The 22870-nt window shown below is 38.4% G+C and overlaps 1 protein-coding gene across 5 annotated transcripts in view; it reads left to right on the top strand.

The window, feature by feature from the left end:
• RMND5A (required for meiotic nuclear division 5 homolog A) overlaps positions 1-22870 on the top strand; it is a 69678-nt gene that overhangs the window by 4647 nt on the left and 42161 nt on the right. For 4 of the 5 annotated variants that reach the window (XM_086700641.1, XM_086700640.1, XM_086700639.1 and 1 more), the window contains exon 2: positions 15446-15588. The exons of the other annotated variant lie outside the window; for it this stretch is intronic. In XM_086700641.1, coding sequence (XP_086556767.1) covers positions 15446-15588 — 143 coding nt within the window. The remainder of the gene's footprint in view (positions 1-15445; positions 15589-22870) is intronic. 5 annotated transcript variants of the gene reach the window in all.

Raw genomic sequence — 22870 nt, 5'->3', positions numbered from 1 at the left:
TTGCTTAATTTCCGTAACTCTTAAGAAAGAGGAGAGCACTGGTGTCATTTAGTTGTACCAGCTTTTCAGTGAGTTCCCCCGTATGCATGAAGTTTGAGCTAGTTTAGGATTCAGTATGGTTGATTCTGTTTGGTGATCATTCCTGGTGAGCCTTTGATCTTTGGGTAATGCACAAGTGGTTTTCAAACTTTACTCACACATACGCACTCTTTTTTTTTTCCCAGATAGATTCATGATTTCACTTAAATAGATTTAGTCTCATTGTAAGCACTAGTATTTGTGAAGTCATTGATTTGGTGTACTAGGTATAATAAACTATTAAAAGCAAATTCATAACTATTAAAATATTGTTTCACATACAGTTAAAGTCACCATTTGCATCAATGGTATGGAAACCATACTTTGGACAACCCTTAATTAACAGTATGGATAAATGTTGGTGATTTGACTTGTGATTATTTGTATGCTTTTTAGCAATTTTTTTCTTTTGGCAAATACATTTTGTTTCCCACTAGCACTTCTGTTCTGGAAGGGAGAGCAAAAAAGAACTATATATCATGTTTTGCTGGTATTCTGATTTCACATTTGGTGAGTAGAGAATGGACTGAAACAATAGAGTAGCATTTATGATGTGTCTGAAGTATATTTTGGAAAATTACTATCTTTGTAAGAGTCAAAAGTGTGTAGTATTTTAAAAAATTATTTCTAGGCTATTACAGAGAGTTATAATGTAGTTTCTGAAAATGAGTCTCAGTGAATTTTCTAAATTTTAATTTTATTTGAGTAGGTAGTACGTTCAAATGGTATAAATTCAAATAATAAAAAAGGATACTCACTAAGAAATCTCCTTCCTACTCTTTCTTATTTCTGGACCACCTAGTCTTCTACCTCATACAAAGATGCTAGCTTGCTTCCAGGAAAATTTTAAAGAAAATTCAGGGAAATGGTAATTTGTCACTATTCCTTTTTACTTTGAGGTACGGAACATGTAGTTCTACTTATTGTGATTTAAGCTTAGTATTATTGCAGTTTGCAAGCTGGTAAAGACAATTTGTAGGAGTGATCAATACATGTATTTGTATTGAGATTGAGAGAATAAGGACTTTAAATTTTGAATTGAATAAAATTTGATATCTACATTTAACATCTAGTGTGGAAAGTAGCAGATAAGTAGGTCAGAAAAGTTAGGGTGGATAACAGTAGTCATTGTTCAAATACTCTAAGAGAAGAATAGAGCAGTTAAGGCACTACTTGGGCTGTTTTAGATGGTGAGAAGAATAGGTTCGTGTGAGCATTTCCAGTTAGGTTTAGAAGCAGATTTAACTTTGTCAGCCATTCCTTTCCAGGCTCTTTTAGGAGATAATTCTTTGTTATTTGGCTCATTATTCATTCATTCAATACACCAGGAGGCTAGTATATTACTCAGGATTCTTTTGATTGCAAGTGGCAATCAAATAGTTTTAATTAAAGTGGGCTTTGTTGACTCATGACTAAATAGGCTGAGGTAAGGCCAGCTGTCTCCAGGACTAGAGAAGGTACCATAAGGACTGGTCTTTTTCTCTTCCTCACTCACCTGTGCTTTCCATGGTTGGCTTCATTCTCAGAGGAGCTTTCTCTACACGGAAGTTAAAGGTGGCCAATGGAGTTCATGTCATCCTTATCCTGCTAGTGATCCTAAAGACAGGAACATGCCTTTTTTCCCCTTGTATTTTCAAAAACAAAATTACCAGGGAGTGTCCGTATTGCCTTGGTAAGGGTCATAAACCTTTTCTTGAATCAGTAAAGGGGCCAGGGCATGGAGTCCATTGGCCACCTTGGGCTGTCTTTGCTTACCTTGTGTACGGAGATGTACGGCCCTGTGATCATACAGAGGAGAGAGTTCTAAGAAGGAAAACTTGTATCCAGACAAAAGTGGTAGATGGCTATTATAGTTGAGCAGCTGCAAGTTAGACTAATAGCAATGTTCTTTGCAATGTTTTCTTGACTAGCCAAACCTTTATTTCTCAGCTTTTGTCTTGCCTCCTAACTGTAATGTTCAAACAGTTCGAATACTGAGTTGTTAGGACAACTTAATCTATAGATTAAAAAATATAATTTGGTTCATGTTACCTTTGGGAACTTACATGAAATTGCTTGTATGCTTGGCATAATAAAATCATTTTCCTAAGGTTATTTTATATCTTAAGTAGTTTCTAACCCTGGGTAATAATATTTGTGAAGGAGAAGCTTGCTAATACTTTTGTGATACTATCATACTAGAGTATATAGAGAAATCTCCATTGTTTCCATGTCTTAGTCTCTTAGTTGTTAGGAAAGTGAAAATGCTGTTTTAGTAAACTATTCACTTAGGACATTGAAACTGACTTGTTTTTATTTGGGGCCCTGCTTCTTCATCTGTAAAATCTTTGAAAATGTATAGGGGAGAATTCTAGAGGGTCCCGGCCCTGTGCTGTGTATTGGAGCCCCATGGTACTCTGTGTAACCCCCAGAAGTTGATAGATACCAGGGACATGATGCTCTCTAGACTGGCATTTTTTTGGAAAGCTCCAAGAGTTTGTAGAAGAGTGGCATAAACATCTGTCCTTTCTCTTGGATTAGATGCTCGTCTAATGCCATAAAGAACAGAGACTAGAATCTCCAGCAAGACCTGAAGCTTTTAGAAATAATAGTTTCGCCTTATTTGGGTTTGGTGATAGTATGGCTGAGCTCAGAGTGGTTCTTAGGTAGCCTTGTCCTGGGAGTCCATAAGACTGTATTGCAAAGTCTTTTAACACCTAACATTGAGCCTGAATGGTAATTTCTTCTCATTTTGGGGCACAGTGTCTGGCTGTGTGTTATCTTTGAAGAGTTTGCTCTATCTATGGGATCTATATAGATTCAGTGTCTTCTTATTGTTTTTTTTTTTTACTTTTAAATTTCATTTAAATCCAGGTTAGCTAACACATGGTATAATAATGAACTTATTAGTGATTATATGAAGGTATTCAAGAGGAGATAAGGAGTGATTTAAAAGAAGGATTATACATGGCTTTAGTCCTCTAGGAACTTGGAGGCTAGTTAGGGAGATAGAAGATGAGAAGATGAGTCTGCCACTTGGAGAGTAGACCATGAAATATTGTCCTTGAGCTAGGGAGATCTGGGTTTGAGTCTTTGCCACTTTGCTGAGTGGTTTTATAATCTTACTTAACCTATTTCCTCTTCAGTCAACTGGTAAGTTACATTGCAAGAGTTACGGGAATTAAATAGTCAATAGGTATAAACTGGCTTTAAAATCTGTGAAACAAGGTGTATTTGTTATTTTTAAGATCAGTGCCCCCCCCCCCCTTTTTTTAGGTCTGTGCCTTTAAGTAGTGTTAAGCACTGTCTTAATTAAGACATTTTGACTATTAGGTATCTTTTTAAACTGGTGTATGTTAGCTACCATTCTGTGCCCAGTGGTCTGCCTGTAACACCATAAGGAATATTCAAAAGGTATAAGAAACAATCTTCAAGGAACTTTGGTTGGCTAATGAGACCAGACATGTACATTTGAGAGGGGAAAAGAAAGTCATGGTCTTGGCACAGTATAACAGTGTTTCTGGTTGGTATAAATACTAGCAGTTCAGAGAAATGGGAGGAGAAGAAACCTTTAGAAAGAATGGCTGGGTTATTTGACTTGAGTTTCAGAGCACCTGGTCAATAGTTACTAATCGCCAATTATATATATATATATGTGGGACTAGGCTAACTCTTGTGGGGGTTAACAAAGGACAAGGAATCGTTCTCGTGCTCTAAGAACTTTCTGTCTAGTTAGGGAGATGACATTGGTGTGTTTTTAACAAACAGTGCCCTATAATGCAAGGCCATGTATATTGGCCAATGTTGATTGAGTGGTACTGGCAAGAAGGGGTGGGATTTGAAACCAAGTCTTCTAACCTGTCAAGTTTCAGTAACAGAGATTGAATGTGGATAGTAGGAAGGTAGGACAAAGTGCCAGGAGTGGAGGTTGGCAAGAAAAAAGATGCAGAAGAGTGAGAATACAAGAGGCATTCTGGGAACAAGGAAGGACCAGGGTGGGGAGAAATAGAATAAAAAATTAAAATTGGAATCAGGGTTTACAGACTCTTAGATACCAGGGAAAGTAGTGTAGTAGACTGAGAAGACCTTGAATGACTTGGATGGGTGGTACATTTCGAACAGGGACTGGGCAGGGACTTGATCGGAGACCAATTAGCAGCATTTAGGTTGACTGGAGTTGGGAGTGCAGTTTGGCTACAGGCAAGATGACTAGTTAAGTGCCAACTTAGATCTGAGGAAAGAGGGACCTGTCTTTGGGTAGTGGTGGTAGAGATTGTAAAGGGACCCATGCATGGGATCTCCTGAGGGAAAGAATTGCCAGGACTCGGTGCATGGATGCAGTCTGGCAGAATGGGAGAGAAGGGTTGGAAAAATCAAAGGTTAATCTAAGGTTTGAGCATGAGTGAGAGGTAGACAGTTATGGAACTAAGAAGAAAATAGGAAGTTTATGAGAGAGAAAGGTGGAAATTTGAGTTTGATTTTTAAGTATGAAGTTTCACATTTAAAGACTAAAAGAAACTTGATCTGGTTCAGTCATTCATTTCAGAGATAAATAAGGAGATGGTTAGAGATTAATTCTATTTTGAATTAGAAGGTAGTGAACAGGCTCTATAAAGTGGGACTGTCTCACAGACATTTCAAACCTGGTGCTTTGTGTCCTCTTTTTTTTTCGGTCATCTCTCTCAGTCTTGCCTCATTGTGTATTTTTGAAGTCTTCCCTTTCTTCCCTATGCCACTCATTTTGATCTAGCTCTCTGCTCTAGGAGCACTATTAGTCTGTACCATGTAATTTCATTTTTAAATATAAACTCCCCCCCTCCCCCCCATGGTTGGTTTTGCAGCACACTAGGCCGTGATTTGCTGCACTGGATCAGAACACACCTGTGTGAACCTTTATTTTGTTCTGAAAGGTCAGGGTTGACCCCCAAAATACTGTACTTTGTAGATTTACCACCAATTAATATACTGGAAATTGTTTTCAGTGTATACTGCCCCTAGAAACAAAAAAGGGTGTGTTCTATTTGTGCCTTCCCCTTCCTCCTTTGAGTGAATCTCTGTGAGCAGCTGCTGGGCCTTAGGTGCTGAGGTAGCTCTTAAGAAGCCCCAAACTCCCATAGGCCACAATTTAGTTTGCTACTCACAGTATGAAACAGTCCTTTTATTGTTTTTTAAATACAAACCTTACCTTTTCAGGATTCCAGTTTTTCTATTTTAATATTTTACAAGTAGATTCATGTTCACCTTGCCAGTGACTTTTTTTTTTTTTGTTTTTAAATGCTTTATTTACTTATTTTGAGAGAGAGAGAGAGAGGGAGAGAGAGAATCCCAAGCAGGCTCTGTACTGTCAACACAGAGCCCGGTGCTGGGCTCCATCCCACAAACCGTGAGATCATGACTTGAGCTGAAATCAAAGAGGCCTTTAACCAACTGAGCCACCCAGATGGCCCTTTTCAGTGACTTCTTTAGAATCAATCTTAGACCATTTTATTCTTTCTCTTTTTATTCCCATCCTAAATTTCTTAATCTGTCTAAAATACTTGATCTGTACCTTGAACACTACTGACATGGGTATTCTGCACTCAGTAAATTGACTCTGAATGTCATGGTTCTCCCTTTTGACTTTAGTGTTTTGTTGTTGTTGTTGTTGCTGTTGTTTCTGTTTTGTCTTTGTCTAGTCTCATTTTGTTTATTTTAAGGTATTAAGACTTTTAAAAATAAGAGTGGGATAATGTAGCATTTTTTGCCCCCTTACAGCCTTCTTTTGACTTTTTTTATTTTAATATTTTTTAAGGAACTAAACTAGAATGAATTCTGGGGTATAGCTCTATGAGGTCTGGGTTTTCATTTAGACACAGTTATGTTGACTAAATGAATTATGTTTACTAAGTGGATTTCTTTGTATTTATATAAAAACTTGTGTGCCATTTTGCTTTCCAGTTAATTCCAAATTTAAGATCTCTGTCCATTTTATGAAGTGAAATTAACTTTTAATAATGCAAAGGAGCTCAAATGCAATATATATAATATTTATAAACTTGGATATTTAAATTTTTTTCTGCCTCCATGATATTCATAAGATTGTAAAGTCAAGTCTTCGTGAATTCTGGGGAATGCTACTATTTGCTTCTATCAAAATATTGTAGTCCTAGGTGGTAAGGTTTTCAGCCGTTTTGGACATCTGAGTAATCATCATCATAGTAGTCACCTTCCTGTGTTGTGCCTCACCACTTTTTTATAGAATGCTCTTAATTATAGTCTCATGTGTTGGACTCTTAGGCAGCATGCACTGCATAGTGTAATTGACACCTTTAAGCTGCCTTTTACAGACCAAATTAGAACTTTTAATTATCTGTCCATGAGCACACATATCAAGCCACACCATTATAGTGCTGCCTACCAACAAGCTGTTTATCTTTCTTTAACAGTATGTGCAATTATTTGAGGGTTTTTTTTTTCCTCCTGATACCATAAAAATAAATGGCAAACAAATTGAAAATGTAAACACTGAGTAGGGATGAGAACATAGCTTTCAATCATCTTTGTCTTGATTGTATTAGATTAGCCAAAGTGATGAGTAAATCTTGTCACATAGTTGGACCTATGGTTGTCTTAAGCCATGTGATTAGTACTGAAGGGAAATAATTGAACAAATAAATGTAAAAAATGATAGACTGCATTGAAAAGTTATTTATAAAAACCAAGGTATAAATAGGAATTTTATAATTTTTCCCTTTGTGGGAACAGGGCACTCTTAATTGTGTAAGTTTGTCCTGCCTTCCTACATTTTGACTTGGGGTGTACTTTTATAGGAACATGTATCTACTAAAGTTGAAATATGTTTCATTTTTTCGACACACCGTGGCATGATTTTGTTTTACAAACACAAACTGGCTCAGACACAAGCCTGTTAATTTTTTTCCAAGTCTTTACGTACTTATTTAAGGTTTTTGAGGGGAGGGATTGGTCATTATCTGGAAAGGGGAAGGTGCTTACAACTGTGGGGACTTTATTCTATGAATGTGTTTTATTTGGAAATTTGTGGGGTGTGTGTGTGTGTGTGTGTGTGTGTGTGTGTGTGTGTGTGTGTTTATTTATTTGGTATTTGGAAAATTTAAGCCGTAATGCTGTTGTGTAGTATGCACTAAACATACTGGAAGGAAGTGGAAGGTGAGTGAGCTGCTGAGTGTGACACTGCCTGCAGTTTCAGAGGGAGTTAGTTCAGATTATGTCATAGTGCCAGGAGTCTCCAGTGCTGGGCTTGAAAATTAGAATATGTAATACATAATTTTTAGGGGCCCTTGGCTGGCTCGGTCAGTAGAGCATGTGACTTTCGATCTTGGGGTCGTAAGATAGAGCCCTACGTTGGGCATGGAGCCTTCTTAAATAAAAAAAAAAATATATTATTTTTCTATTCCTTTGGTAAATAGTTATTGGATGCCTAATATATGTCAGTTACCATGCTAAACACTGGAGATTAAGCAATCGAGTTTCCGGTCTTCAAGTAATTTCATGGGGGTGATAGACAAATATTTACAATTAAGTCTGAAACTCTGATAGGGAAGTACAGGATGCTATGGAAACAAACATTTTTCTAGTTTATTTCTGTGAAACTAATGGACATAAATCTTGAAATCGCTAGGCAGTAAATGAAGCCCAAGGCAGAGCTTGAAGTCATAGCTGTGCTCTATTAAAAAAAATGGTTTAGGAGTTCACTCAGATATGTTTAATTTAGTTTGTCTGATTTTGGAAGAGACTATGATTATTCTAGTTTCTGAGAATATCATTCTTTGTATTGAAAGACCAACCATGTGTGTTGGTTCTTTGCTTGGATTTAAAATCTCTTATGGATGTACCAATTATTTTATCTGTTGAATTAAATAATGATAAAAGTAATTTTAGGGGTGCTTTGGTGGCTCAGTCAGTTGAGCATTTGACTCTTGATTTTGGCTCAGGTCCTGATTCTAGGATTGTGGTATTGAGCCCTGAGTTGGACTCCACACTGAGCATGGAACCTGCTTAAGATTCTTTCTCTCCCCTGCTTTCTCTTGCTCTAAAATTAAAAAAAAAAAAAAAAAAAATTGTAAAAAGTACTTTTGTGGTACAGCCACTTTGGAAGACAGCTTGGCAATTTCTTACAAAAGTAAACACTACTCTTACTATGAAATGCAGCAATCGTGCACCTTGGTATTTACCCAAAGGAGTTGAAAACATGTCCATACAAAAACCTTCACAGACTGTTTATAGTAGCTTTTAATTCATAACTGCCAAAACTTGGAAGCAACCAAGATGTTCTTTAGTTAGGTGAATGGCTAAAGTGCAGTACATGCAGATAATGTAATATTATTCATTGCTGAAAAGAAAGGATCAAGCCATGAAAAGACATGGAGGAACCTTAAAAATGCGTATTACCAGATGAAAAGCCAATCTGAAAATGCTACATGCTATGTGATTCCAACTATCTAACCTGAGGAAGGGAAACCTATGGAAGGAGACAAAAGAATTAGCGCTTGCCAGGGGTGGGGTGGAGGAGAGAGATGAAGAGGCAGAGCACAGAGGATTTTTAGGGCAGTAAAAATACTCTGCATGATACAATAGTGAGGGATATATGCTCTTACACATTTGTCAAAACCCATAGGTGCAACACCAAGGGTGAACTCTACAGTAACTGTGGACTTTGGGTGATAATGATGTGTCGGTGTAGGTTCATCCTTGGTTTAAAAATAAAGTACGTTTCCGGGCGCCTGGGTGGCTCAGTCGGTTAAGCAGCCGACTTCGGCTCAGGTCATGATCTCGCGGTCCATGAGTTCGAGCCCCGCGTCAGGCTCTGTGCTGACAGCTCAGAGCCTGGAGCCTGTTTCAGATTCTGTGTCTCCCTCTTGCTGACCCTCCCCTGTTCATGCTCTGTCTCTCTCTGTCTCAAAAGTAAATAAAACATTAAAAAAAAATTTAAAAAAAATAAAAATAAAGTACGTTTCAGGTGGGGGATGTTGATAATGGAAGAGGCTGTGCATGCATAGGGGCAAGGTGAAAATGGGGAATCTCTGTATCTCCTCAATTTTGTTGTAAACCTAAAACTGCTCTAAAAAAACAGTCTTAAAAAAATACTTTTGGTCACTGTAAGTAATGAGCACTGCCTCAGAACTATTTCTTTTATGCTTGTGCATGGGGCTTGAGTCCAAAGAGGTTTACTGCATGGAAAGACAGTTGGCACAGGACGTCATTCTGGGTAAAAAGTGACCCTTGCAGTGGCCAGTTGGGGTTCTAACATATACTTTCACATCCAGTTTAGTTATGGTAAAGATGGTTGTCACAGTAATCCTCCCACTTTATTTCTAGGAACTAAATCCAATTAGATTTCTTTCACAGAAAGGTTCTCCTAGAAGCAGGTTTCGTTTTAAGACAGAGAAATCAGAAGAACATTAGAACTCTCCCTTTAGGACTTAGAGGTTTGGTCTCAGTCAATTTGATTATTATAGTGATTTCTAAACCTGTTTTTACCTTTGGCTGCTTTCCACTAAATCCATTTGAAAATGCATTAGTGGAATCTTTCTCTTTGAACAGGGCTTTCCCAGGGTTCTCTTTCAGATTATTCCATTGTACTTTTCCTACACTTCCAAATACATTGTAGAAATTATTTTTCCTTGGGGCATACTGAAAACTCTGTGTTTATTAATTGACCTTATGCTACTAGTGTCTGTCATTTATAAACTTGAAAAACAAAAAGTGGAGGGTCTTGTAGATGGTAAAGGAAAAAAAGAGATGACGAAGGCACCAAACTTCAGACATTTAAGTTGCTGAGATTGGAAAATGATGGATTTCAAGATTGGGGCTTGGAAGTTCAATTGGTAAATTCCAGATGACCTCTATCCTCTGCTTTGGTCTTTGCCGTTTTGTTCTTTAACCTTTTGTTTACTTTGCTGTCTACTGAGTGTAGGAAAAAAAAAAATATGATAGAATGGATAGGACTTACAGCTTGCATTTTTGAGATTTTTAAAATTGAAAAATAGTTCACATACCATAAAAGTCACCCTTTTAAAGGGTATGATTCACTCACTGCCTTTCAGTATGTTCAGAGATGTGCACCCATTACCGTTATCTAATCCCAGAACATTTTCATCACTCCGAAAAGAAACCTCATACTTATTAACAGTCATTCCTCATTCTACTCTTCCCCAGCCTCTGGCCCCCATGAATCTACTTCTGTCCATGGATTTGGAGATTTCATATAAATAGAACCACACAATGTATGGCCTTTTGTGTCTGGCTTATTTCAGTTAACACAGTGTTTTTGAAGTTCATCCGTGTTGTAGTATGTATTAGTTCTCCATTCCTTATGGCTAAATAATATTCCATTTTATGGATATGCCCCACTTATCTATTCATCATTTGGACATTTGGATTGATTCCACTTCTTGGTTAGTATGAATAATGCTGCTGTGAACATTCGTGTACAAACTTATGTGTGGACCTCTGTGTTCATTTCTCTTGGGTATGTACCTCAGAGTGGAATTCCTGGATCATACAGTAACTCTTTAACTTTCTGAGGAACTGTCAAACTGTTTTTTTCAGTGCTACACCATTTTACAGCCACCAGCAGTATATGAGGGTTTTAAATTTTCCACATCCTCCCCAACGCTTCTTGTTGTCCACCTTTTTCATCATAGCTATCTCAGTGGGAGTGAAGTAGTTTCTCATTGTAGTTTTGATTTGCATTTTTCTTTTGAGTAATGATGTTGAGCATCTCTTCCTGTTTTTATGGTATTTTGTCTTATTCTCTCTGGGAAGAAAATGTCTATTAAAATTCTTTGCCCACTTTTAAATTGGGTTATTTGTCTTGTAAGGTTCTAACAGTTCTTTATATATTCTGGATACTAGGCCCGTATCTGACATATGACTTGTAAATGTTTTTTCCCATTCTGTGGATTATCTTTTCACTTTCTTGGTAGTATTTGGAGCACAAAGTTTTTAGTTTTGGTAAAGGCCAACTGAACAAATGAAGGAATTAAGTAATTTATCTGTCTGGTTTTTTTTGTCGTTGTTGTTGTTGTTGCTTGTGCTTTTGGTATAATGTCTAGGAAGCCATTGCTCAATCCAAGGTCGAGAATGCTCTTATTCTCTTCTAGGTATTTGATAGTTTTGGCTTTTATATTTAGATCTTCATTCCATTTTGAGTTAATTTTTGTATATGGTATGATTCTTTTGCATGTCTGGTTATTCCAACACCATTTGTTGAATATGGCATTCTTTTTAACTGTTTTTTTCTCTCTGCCACCAATCCAAATACTTACATTAATAGCGCATGAAACTGCAAGACAATAGGATAAGACTGGAATGCACAGTTAACAATAAGAATCTGTCTTCCCTTCAGGACTTGTATCTAATTGAGATGGATGATGGGATTATACATAAAATTGTTGAGTGGGATATGATTCAGTGTCAGAGGAATGGTGGAGAGAACAGAATTCATTAGGAATTGAGAAGACTGAGTGAATCGGTGAACAGAGAGATTTATAGAGGAGATGAAGCTATTGACGTTAGGTAAGGTTTAGATACAGAAATGGCCACAGTAGAGCTACTGAAGCAGTTAGATTCTTTTGGCTCAAGGTATGTATGGAATACCTTTTAGACAGATTTTGAAATTTTCCTGAATTTCCAGGTCTTCTCTTAGCTTAAATTATGTTATTAGATGTTGGAAGCACCTGATACCTACTTCGTATAATTGTAAATAGAGATCAGGGCAATTTATTTTGGCCACATCATACTGGGTTGCTTACCTAATGGACACTATTTTCTGTCTGCTTATCGTTTTTACTTCTCTCGGTGGTTGTCACTGAACCAAACATATTCCCTTCTCATAGTGCCTAGAAGTCCCTAGGTTTGGTTTCTTCCCTCCCTCCCTCTTTCCCCTTCCCTTCCCTTCCCTTCCCTTTCCTTTCCCCCTTCCTTCTTCCCCCTTCCCCCCTTCCCCCTTATCCTTTCCCCCTTCCCCCTTCCCCCTTATCCCTTTCCTTTAATTTTGAGAGAGACAGGGACAGAGAGAATCCCAACCAGGCTCTGAACCGTCAGCATAGGATCATGACCTGAGCCAAAATCAAGAGTCAGACACTCAACCAACTAAGCCATGCAGATGCCCCTTCTAGGTTTCTTTTCTTGAAACTTGAGAGAAACTGTTCTTGTCATGGTCACTCTTAACTTCCACATTATAAATCCAGTGGTCAGCTCTTAGTCCACATCTTACTTAACATAGCAGAGCATTTAATACACTTGGTTACTTCTTCCTCCTTGACACATTTTCTTTACTTGGCTTCCCCAGCACCATACTCGATTTTTCTCCTACATCACAGTGTTTCAGTTAGTCTCCTTTTCCAGTTCGACTTTATCGTGGTCTTATAAACTTGGAGTTTCCAGGACTCTCGTCTTTTACTACTTCTTTGTGTCTGTACTAATTCTTTTGATGATTTCATTGATTTAGCCTCATGGCTTTAAGTATCATCTACATGCCAGTGACTCACAAGTTTATATATCCAGCCCTGTTTTTGCTCTTGAACTCCAAGTTTGTATGTCTAACTCCTCCTCATGTGCACTGAGGTGACTACTCACATATGAAATTTAACAAGCTGAAACTGAACTCTATCTCTTCTTCCTTTCATACCTGTTCAGCTTTTCATCTATATTATTCTAATTGAAGACAACTCCATCTTTCCAGTTGACTTAAGCTAAAAAGTTTAGAGTCATCTGTAAGTCCTTTTCTTTCCTCATACTTAAGTCAGGAAATCCTGTTGGCTTTATCATCAAAATATATCCAGAATCCAGCCACTTCTCACCACCTCCATGTCTAACACCCTGGGCTGAGCCACTGTCCTCTCATGTAGATTGCTGCCACAGCCTCCTAACTACTCTTCCTGCTTCTGTTCTTCTACTCCTGTCCTGAGCCAGAATGGCCATACTAAAATGTGTCAGTTTTTGTACCTGCTCTGTTCAAAACCTTGCAGTGGATATCCCTTTCACTCAAAATAAAGTCTAAGAAGCCTTTTATAATGCCAAAAAGGCCCTGCGCGATCAGGACCCCGTAATCTTTTAAACATTTTCTCCTCTTTTTCTTTGCCAGACATCTACTTTAGCCACACTGGCTTCTTTGCTGTTCCTTGAATAATCTAGGATATTTCTGTAAGGGCTTTTGCTCCCTCTGCCTGGAATGCTTTCCCCTGAAGGAGAGGAAAAAGAATTGTTCCTCTAACCTTGTGAGTTCTTGGCTGAGACCCCTGTAATAAAAGGCAGATTAAGAAGAGAAAAACAGTTTATTAACATATATACCTCATGTATACGTGGGAGGTTCCCAGAGAAAAATGAGCAAGTCAAAAAGGTGGCTTAGAGTTCAGGAAAGGTGTGGGGAGACCAGTTTATCAGGAAAAGCACAGTAAGAGTAAAGTTTGTTATTCAGATATAAATCTGAGCCTTCTTCATTGATAGGTTTCTTATGATTTAGTGCCATTCTTCTTTTCGAGGTATAGAGAGGGAGACATTCTTACTGATGGAGATTTCTAAATGTAAATTTCCCTTACAAAAGGGTAACTTTTACTGTTTTCAGAGTTTTTCCTGCATCTGCTGTTTCTCACAATAATACGCTCAAAATAATTCTTATGCCAAAGAAGCTAATTTTAGGGTGGCAGATATGCTGCCCTTCAACCCCCACAGTAGCCCCAAGGCTGGTTTCCTCATTTCTTTTGAGTATTTACTCAGATACCACTTTCTCAGTGAGGCCTATAATGTCCACTCTGTTTAAGATTGTGATTGTTCAGCTCAAATGCACTCCCCATCTCTTCTACACAACTTTTTCTCCCCCAGTAGCATATATCATCTTTTGTCATACTGTATATAATTGATACTTTGTGTTGTTTATTTTGCTCACCAGAAGGTACGTTTTAAGGCAGCCTAGGTACTTGATGGTGGTACTTGATGGTTTTGCGTCACTGCTATACCTGTCACATAATGAGTTCTCTATAAATATTTGTTGAATAAATGAACATCCTAGGACTACTGTAGTTTTGGGGTTGTTCTTGTTCGGATTCTTGGGCCCCATCCCAGAGCTCTTGAATTAGAAACTGGGGGTGGGGGGGGTCAACTCTTTTGTTTTAACTAGACCTTCAGGTGATTCTGATGTAAATTACAGTTTAAGAATCACTGTTACAGTGAGTAGGGGTTTAGAAGCCAGGCCTGTTACTCACAGGTGGGGATATGTAGATAGATGAGGTAATTGACAACATGACTCAATTTGTTCTCTCTCTTCCTCCCATCTTCTTTTCCTCCCTTTTTCCTGAGGAGGTAGCACTGGGAAAGAGGATTTAAATTCTAGTAACTTTCCGTTGATTTGTCATGTGTATCAAGGTCCCCAAGACCACCTTTAGATTCCAGTGATCACTAGGAAGACACATAGGACTCAGCATGTAGTCACACTCATGGCTAAGGTTTATTATATAGCAAAAGGGTACAAAGCAAAATCAACCAAGGGAAAAGGCTCATTGGGCAAAGTCCAGAGGAAACCAGGAGAAAATTTCCAAGAGTCCTCTCTCAGTGTAGTGTCACACAGGCAGGGCACATTTAATTCCTCTGACATCAGATTGTAGCAAGTTTGAAGTGTTGTCTACCAGGGAAGCTCTCTAGAGAGGTAGTGCTCAGGGTGTTTATTGGGAACTGGTCATATAGGCACTCTCTGCCTTAGCGTATAGCGTAATTCTAGACTCCCATAAGGAAAGCAGGAATTCATCATAAACCACATTGTATACACTTTAGGGCACAGTAAGCCTCTGTTATCAGGTAGGGTGGTGGGAACCCTTATAAGAATGGCTCACTGTGCCTTATACATGGGGATATGATAACTTTTTCTGCTATGTTCATGCTTTTCAACATGGTATCCAAAGAAGTTTGTTGGGTTTTTTTCTATCTTTCATATAGAATATAAAGCATTTGGACTAAATAATCTCTTCAGGAAATTTAGTAACGATGAAACTGTTTTGAGAATAATTTGAACAGTTTACTTTAAGTGGATTGAATAACTGAGTTTATTCACTTAGACATATTTTTTGAAAAATGCCTTGGCAGTATTATTCACAGTCTGTGCTATTTTGGTAATTACAAAAGTGGTTTATTTCCTAGTAAAGTTTTCTTATTTATTCCAAAAAATAAATTAAGATAGCTTTCTTAGCATTCACTTGAAAAATGTTATCTGTGAGTGTGACCATCTGCTTCAAAGCAGATATTTGTTTTTCTTCACTTTTCTTCCAACTCTCATGTTCTAAAGGGCCCATTTGAAATTTGCTGTCTTTTGGGTTTGCTTTCATGAGTAACCAATCTTCCTTCTTTCTTTTCTTTCTTTCTTTCATTTTTATAGGCCAAGATGCTGAATTATCAGGGACACTTTCACTTGTTTTGACACAGTGCTGTAAAAGAATAAAGGATACTGTTCAAAAATTGGCCTCAGACCACAAAGACATCCACAGCAGTGTTTCTCGGGTTGGAAAAGCCATTGATAAGGTATGGTGTTGAAGGAAGTGTTTGAGATTTTTAAAAAGCATCCTTTATCTCCTGTCACTGCTTTGATAACATTTGCTTTCTCCAATTATTTTATGCTTGCTTTTAACAACTTCTGCAGATCTGGTTTTATTATGTTATTCTTAAAGTTTTCTGTTGATATTTAAAAAAAGAAAAAAAAATACAGCAAACCTTGTTACAGCCTTGTTGTTTATCCATTTGCTTGTATGATTGCAGTTCCTAGTATCATGATGAGTAAATTTACAAAGAAATTTTAGCTACTATGAGGGAGTGTGTTTACAGGGGTAACTTTTCCTACTTCCTGAGTAGTTCCTTGGCGGTGTCTCTCTTATGGGGCAGTTAGAATAACACCCTTGCATCTGTCTCCCCTGCATCATCCTAACTGTTGTCTTCCTGTGGACATGCTAGCTGCTTTTCTCCAGTGTTGTGTTCTGTGTGAGTGAGTGGGTTGGTTGCTAGCCGGCAGGGCCAGTCATTTCTGTTGGGTGATTGTTCCAGTGACATCTCTTGAATCTTCCTTATAAGCAGTTATTTTTAGCACTGGACCACTTTTGCCTTTGGAGTTCATAGTCCTAGTGGGGCCTAAGAGAAGAGGTATAAGGTTACTATGTGATACCCCTGCTACATCAGCCATTGGGGAGTTTGTAACTGGTTATGGACGTTTTTGTTGACCCATTGTAAACTTCTGGGAAGGTAGGAAGAACTTTTGGGAAGAGCTTTTTGTAGCAAAAGCAGTCCTATGAGTTGCTTAGTTTGTATATAAGAGAGCTAATAGCTATGATGTAGATGGAAACTCATGGAATCCGGAGAGTGGCTTTGTCTAACTCATGGGTAAACCTAGCTGTTAGAAATTACCCTATAAAGCAGTAGTATTGAAGGGCTAGACAAGGCAGCCTAAGGCAGAACTATATGCTTCTAAGGAGCTAGATCTCTTTAACTGGTAGGTACAGTGTGGCAGGACTGTGTGTGGCAGAGGCTCTCGGGATTGTTTGGGTAGCTGTGGTTCACAGAAGTGTTAGCGCCCTTTCAGAGAGCTTTTGCCACTATCGTAGTGCTGAGGGCTTCAACTCAGCAAACGAGGCCAGAGAAGTAGTGTTGGCAGCAGCAGCCCCATTTTGGGTTAGTGATGGCATTTGCTAGCAAAGGCTGGGAAGGCAGTGAGTATTCTCTGAAATAGCTTTGAGGTTGTGATGCCTATTTGGTGACTCCAGGTGAGTGAACACAGCATTGGAAGTGGCTTTGGCATTAGACTTTTTGGGGGCTATGGGATTGGAAGTCTTCAGTTGGCCTGTACTGGCTTAAGTACTTACTGGAATGGTGATGGGGCCTTTAGAGAGCATCTTAAATCACCGTGGGTGAGGAACCTTCAGTTTCTCTAGGTAGAGTAACTACTGGTGGTATTTAGGAAGCTTCAGGTTTTGGTGGCTGACAGTGGTCAAGGCAATCTAATGGTTCTGATGGTTCAAACCTAGAGGTTGGAGGTTCCTAGACGTTCCAGGAGGCATCTGCTTGACCATCAGGCTGCCTGTAGTTATGACAGAGTGGGGGGAGAGTAAGACCAGAAGATGGCCATGACAGTGACAAGAGCTGAAGTTTTCACAGCCAATCAGAGAAAGAATCTGAGAAGAGATCTGAGAATCGGGAGAGGTGAGGATGGCCTCAGCAGCCATAGCTCAAGTACTTGGACTGCTGGCCACTAGGATCTGGAGTATTTGGGCCAGTAATTCACTAGCTCTGTATTCTACCACTGACAGGGTGACCACCTGTCCTCATTTCCTAGATTGTGCCTGTTGTCCTGTCATGATTATCAGAATCCTCTTCTTAATTCTTGTTCCTCAGCTATCAGTGAATTGGGAAGTGTGTCTTCCTTCTGATCCACCAGGTCTTTACAAATATTCATAATGCTTGTCAGATATTTTGGCTAATCTTTGAGACAAAACAGTTAAGTGTATTTGGTACTAGAAACAAAAGTGTCCCTTTTTGTTTGGGACAAACAAACATGGATACCCAGGGAATGCATGAGGAGTAATCTACGTTCTGGCTTTTTTGGTGGGGATATGTTTGAGGTGGATATTCCTAGTTATGTATTTTAATTTACTCATTTCTCTTTTGAGGACTTTTTTTTTTCATGTATGTGGAAGTTATAAGGGCTTTTTCAAGTAAAAAAAAAATTTTTTTTTGTTGTAGCTTTATGTTGCTGTGAAAGTAGTTTAGGTTCTAGGTGACCTGGATTCCAGATTCTTCTGATCCGTCCTATGAAACTACATTGTTAGGTTGATATTGATAACTGTTTGTTGAATTATAGTCCTGGGGCACAGAAGAAAGCCTGGATCTTTTAGCCCACTTCTCTAACATGTTTCACTGCATTTTCTCCTTCCCTCCCCCTTTTTCGGGGTGGGAGTATCTGCTTGGCCTCAGCTGTAGGAAGCTGTTACCCCACTAGAACGAACCAGACATTGTGCTTCCCGCATACATAAGGAATTCTGTGTAGGCTGTTGTAGAAGATTCCACTGACTTGTAAAGTCTTCCTTTTCTTTTAGCTTAGATCTGGTAAATAAATCTGTACAAGCTTCCAGGGCCACCTGTTGTAACAGGGCAGGGTGGACTCCTTTGGGCTGGCGGTGAGCAAACAGGATGAAGCTGAAGCCATTGCGGCACAAGCCTTTAAGTACCACAAACAGACTTGAGTAATGAACTGGAATGCTGTGAAGCAGCCTGTGAGCACCATGTTATGGACACATTTTTCCACCCTGCCAAGAGGAGGACAGAGAAGCTGGTGACTCCTTTATGAGCAGGCTGGTTTTGAGTGAGGAACATGAGTAAATTTTTGACATGCTTGATGGTTTTTCTTCCTTTAATGTTTTAATGCTTGTTTTAAAGTTCTTTAGTCATCACTTAAAGTAAGCAGAAAAGAAGTTTGTGGCATTAGCTAAGGCACTTTCTGGCTTTTAATTATTGTGAACATAAAAAATTATTGAAGATTTCTGCCTTAATGTGTTGACTCTTTTCAGATGCCCACAGTATGATTACTATTTAAAATAAATAGTATCAGCCATTGGGTTCTGTGGCAAATTATTTTTAGTAAAAACAATGTGTTGGGCTATTTCTTATTTCATTTCCCATTTTAAGAACATCTAGAGTTCTCTCCTGCTTAGGGCATTTACTTTAGGGTTTTACTTAGTCTTTTGGCTTTTTTTTTTTTTTTTTTTTTTAGTTTACTTCCTAAGTAAGAAAAGTCAATAAAACCATTACTGCTTTAGATATGTGATTACTGCTCTTTAGGGGTGTGTGTGTGTGTGTGTGTGTGTGTGTGTGTGTATTAAAATAAATAGTGTTAAGATTTGAAATTGTCTGAAATTTGCTGTGGGGTAATTGAAAGCAAAATACATAGTCCATGTTCTTTAGAAGATTATGGTCTAGTTGGTCACATAAGAGTGCTGCTTGTACACGTGAAAGAACTGGAAAACTTCTGAGGCAGTGTAAAATAAATTTGCATGGGATGGGCTTTGCTTACTGTAAATGGAAGATCATCGTGCCCTTGTTTAAGTTTTGTGGAGTTGGTATCTTAAATTTGACTTGAAAGAACAGGTAAGATTTCAAAACAGAGTGAGGTGTGGTTTTCTGCAAGGCTGAGAAGGAGGCTGAACAACAGTGAAATAGATGCTGGACTGTGAAAGACTCTCAGGGACTGACTCAATTGGAGTGGCTGCCTTATCAGGAAAAAGCAGGATCAGGTTGATGGAAAGCCTAATGATTTGAGATTAGGGGAAAAGGGAGTGAATGATTTAAGCAGTTGAGGATTTGCTTGCCCTCATTTAAATAGGGTGAAATTAGACTAAGGAGAAGTCAGGAGTAGGAAGGTAATAGCTGTCACTTACTGAATTTTGACAGTGTTCCAGCTACTGGGCTGAGTGCTGTACATATATCTATATTCTATGATGCTGGTACTTTTTTCCCATTTTAAGACTCAGATATTAAGTAACATACCCCAGGTGTGCAGCTTGGAAGTGCTGAATCAGGTTTTGGAAAAAGATCTCACTCATGAGTCTATGCTTAAACACTGTGCTAGGAAATCAGTTAGGCCTTTGCCAGGGCAGTAGTGTTTTAAGGGTGGAAAATAAGGGTTAAAAAGTAGTTTTAAAAACTATTGGCCTAGGTGCGCCTGGCTGGCTTGCTCAGTTAAATGTCGAACTTCAGCTCAGCTTATGATCTCACGGTCCGTGGGTTCAAGCCCTGCGTTGGGGGCTCTATACTGACAGCTTGGAACCTGTTCAGATTCTGTATCTCCGTCTCTTTCTCCCTCTCCCCTGCTCATGCTCTCTCTTTCTCTGTCTCTCAAAAATGAATAAACATTAAAAAAATAATGATAAAATAAAAACCATAAGCCGAAGCTGATATTCTGCCAGTAGATGGAGCATCTGCATGGGTGAGGCAAAATGCTGACTATGTTAAAAAATGGCATAAAGCTATAAAAAGTGAAATGTAGAATATTTAAGATAGTTCTGTGTGAACCATCTGGAACTGCCTTTTATGTGGGTTTGACTGTGGCATGAGAGGAGAAAAAGATACCAATGGGAGAAAAGGTGTTGGATTTAGCCATATAGATACAGAGTGGGTGAAGTCAGATATGTACTAGCTCTAAAGTTTTGTTATGTAATGGATAAATCCTTATGTAGTAGAGAGATGTTACTGGTAATGAAGGAAAAAGGAAATTAAAATGACTAGAAATGGAAATTTCACTCTGAGAAGAAAAAGACCTAAGTTGAATTCTGAAATATAGACAGATAATTTGATAATATATTTTGAGTGGAATTTTTAGAATTACTGAAAAGGAATGGTTAACAAAATTATGAAAAAGGCAACAATAATAAAAAGCCAGGAATATAGTCCCCTAGAAATAAAATAAGACATGTCAAACTAACTCCTCTCCCCAAATTACTACTTAGTAATGCAAGGAAATGGAGTAGACTATGTGTTTAAATAAAAATCTCATACCTTTGTGGTCAAGATGGAAGATGTTTGTTTTTAAATTATGTGATTTGACTGGGAGCAGCTGCATTCTCAATACCTCGTTGGGTTTGGCCACAGTGCATGGTCTGAGGATGGATCTGACCCCGCAGGCTTGGCCACAATTGTTTGCTCCAGGGTGAGTACCTCAAAGTCCTCTTGTAGGACCTTTTTCATTAGAGCTCTTAATGGAAGGAAGGGCTGGGAATATGTGAGCCTAGAAGTGATTAGTAGTCCTTGAAAGAGTCTGGTCTGTAGTGGAAAACAAAATGCTTTCGCAGAGAGAAATAGAGGCAAAAGGTGGGGAGGGAACGAACATTTTTTGAGGTTCAGTTACCCTCTTACCTACACCTGGTTACCTGGGCGTCCTTCAAATCCAACTTGTGTGGGCAAAAGAGACTTCTGTTTATAAGAACGAAGAGTCCTGACTCATATAAACAGCTAGATGCTCTCTGGGTCTCTTCACTTGTGTTGGGCTCCATTTTCTCTGAAACAATACTGGTTTTGCCTTTTTCAGTCTGAAGATCATTCTCAAAAGCGAAGATGAGTTAAGTTCTGTTTTCTTTGCCATCTGTTACATTACGTCATTAGCTGTAAGCTCTGGGCCTGTATTGTTCTTACCCTGTTTCAAGCGGAATGAAACTGTATTCTTTAGTTGGTAATGATAATTATTTGCATTAAAGTATAGTCCACAGAGGAAAGCCTACACCTTTGCAATCACTTCTCCTATTAGGATACAGGATCAGATAATCCCACTGAACCTGGAGGTGGTACAGACCCACTTTGGCCTGAGGCCAGAAGATGAAATAGCTAGCTTGTTCTAGAGTCCTGGTCAGGTTGGGTTGAGAGGGAAAAGGGATCTTACACCCAGTAAGTTGTGCCAACTAATCCAGTGTGTAATTGTATTCAAGTGATTTTTAAATTAATGAATTTGTTATTAATGCTTCTGTTAATGTGTTTTTTGTTTTTATTTATGTTTCCTAAAATGAAGACTCTCTTAAATGTAGAATCAGGATTTGGTGGCAAGGCCTGGTTTTTGATTCAGCTACTGTGTATTGAAGGCTTATTGTGGGATAGGTCCCGATAGATATTTTAGGATAAGTTTTTATCACCACTTTGTAAGATAGGGATGATTGTCCACAGATACAGATGGGAAAACTTTGATCAAAGAACTAGAAAACAAATGGAGGAACTGGGTAAATACTCAGATTTTATGACTTTGAAGAAACTTCCTCAGTTGGAGTTCCTTGAGAGAATTAACTCCTGGTGTCCTTGGGTAGCCACTGTATGTATGAATTTCTCTCGTGTGCATCTAGAGTGGAAAGAGGTATGTGACATCTTTGGGAGAATTAGTAAAATAGTCCCTCAGATTTCTGTAATCTGTTCAGATAAGGAGGCAGTCAGACTAGAGCAGGAAGGTATATAAAATAATTGTGAGGGATAAGGATGCAAATGTGACAGATGGTTAGATTGTGGAGCATTTTAAGGATTTTAAAAAGCCCAGCGCAGAAGTCTGGCATATCTCTGACCACACCACATTACTCTCCCCTTCGTTTACAAGGTAAGAAGTTACTAGTGTGACTTTCCCCTCCACCTTCCTTGATTTGGCACAACCTACTTCTCTATTTTGAAAATAAAAATAGAGGTATGAATATCCTACAGAGGACAGAATGGAATGTCTAAGAAGGTAGTATCTACATCTAAAAATTCATCTACAAATGCTGATTATGACACACTACTGAGTTTATTTTCCAGCCATAGTTTGCAAGGTACTTCTGGCTGGTATATGCCCAAATATGGGTTATTTTCATCTGAGGCCTTGTGCCTCATCATCAGCTTTACTAGGTTTGCTGCATTTTTCCCTGAAAAGCTTATACCAAATTCCAGTCCTACCAAACATATACGGTAGCAGCCCTGTTTTCTCACTTCTCACCTATACTTGGTATTATCAGATTTAAGATTTCTTAAATTAATCAGATGTGAAATATTATCTAGTTGTATCAATTTGCATTTCCATCATCATCTTCGGGGTTGAACATCGATTCATGTGTTTGACTATCAGAATGTCTCTCTTTTGTGAATTTCTTATTCATTGTTTGTCCATTTTTTTCAGTTAGGTTGTTTGTCTTTATTATCGATGGGGGGATTTTGATTGTTCTCATTTTGGGAGGAATTTTAAAAAAACACCTCTTTTGGATGTATGTAAAATATGTACATATGTTAAGATTTCTTTCTCTAGACTGTGTGTAACCAGAAT

The sequence above is a fragment of the Puma concolor genome, chromosome A3, assembly GCF_028749965.1.
Source record: "Puma concolor isolate L17-30 chromosome A3, mPumCon1.1.hap2, whole genome shotgun sequence".
Classification (NCBI taxonomy): domain Eukaryota; kingdom Metazoa; phylum Chordata; class Mammalia; order Carnivora; family Felidae; genus Puma; species Puma concolor.
This window is presented reverse-complemented; position numbering and strand designations above follow the sequence as displayed.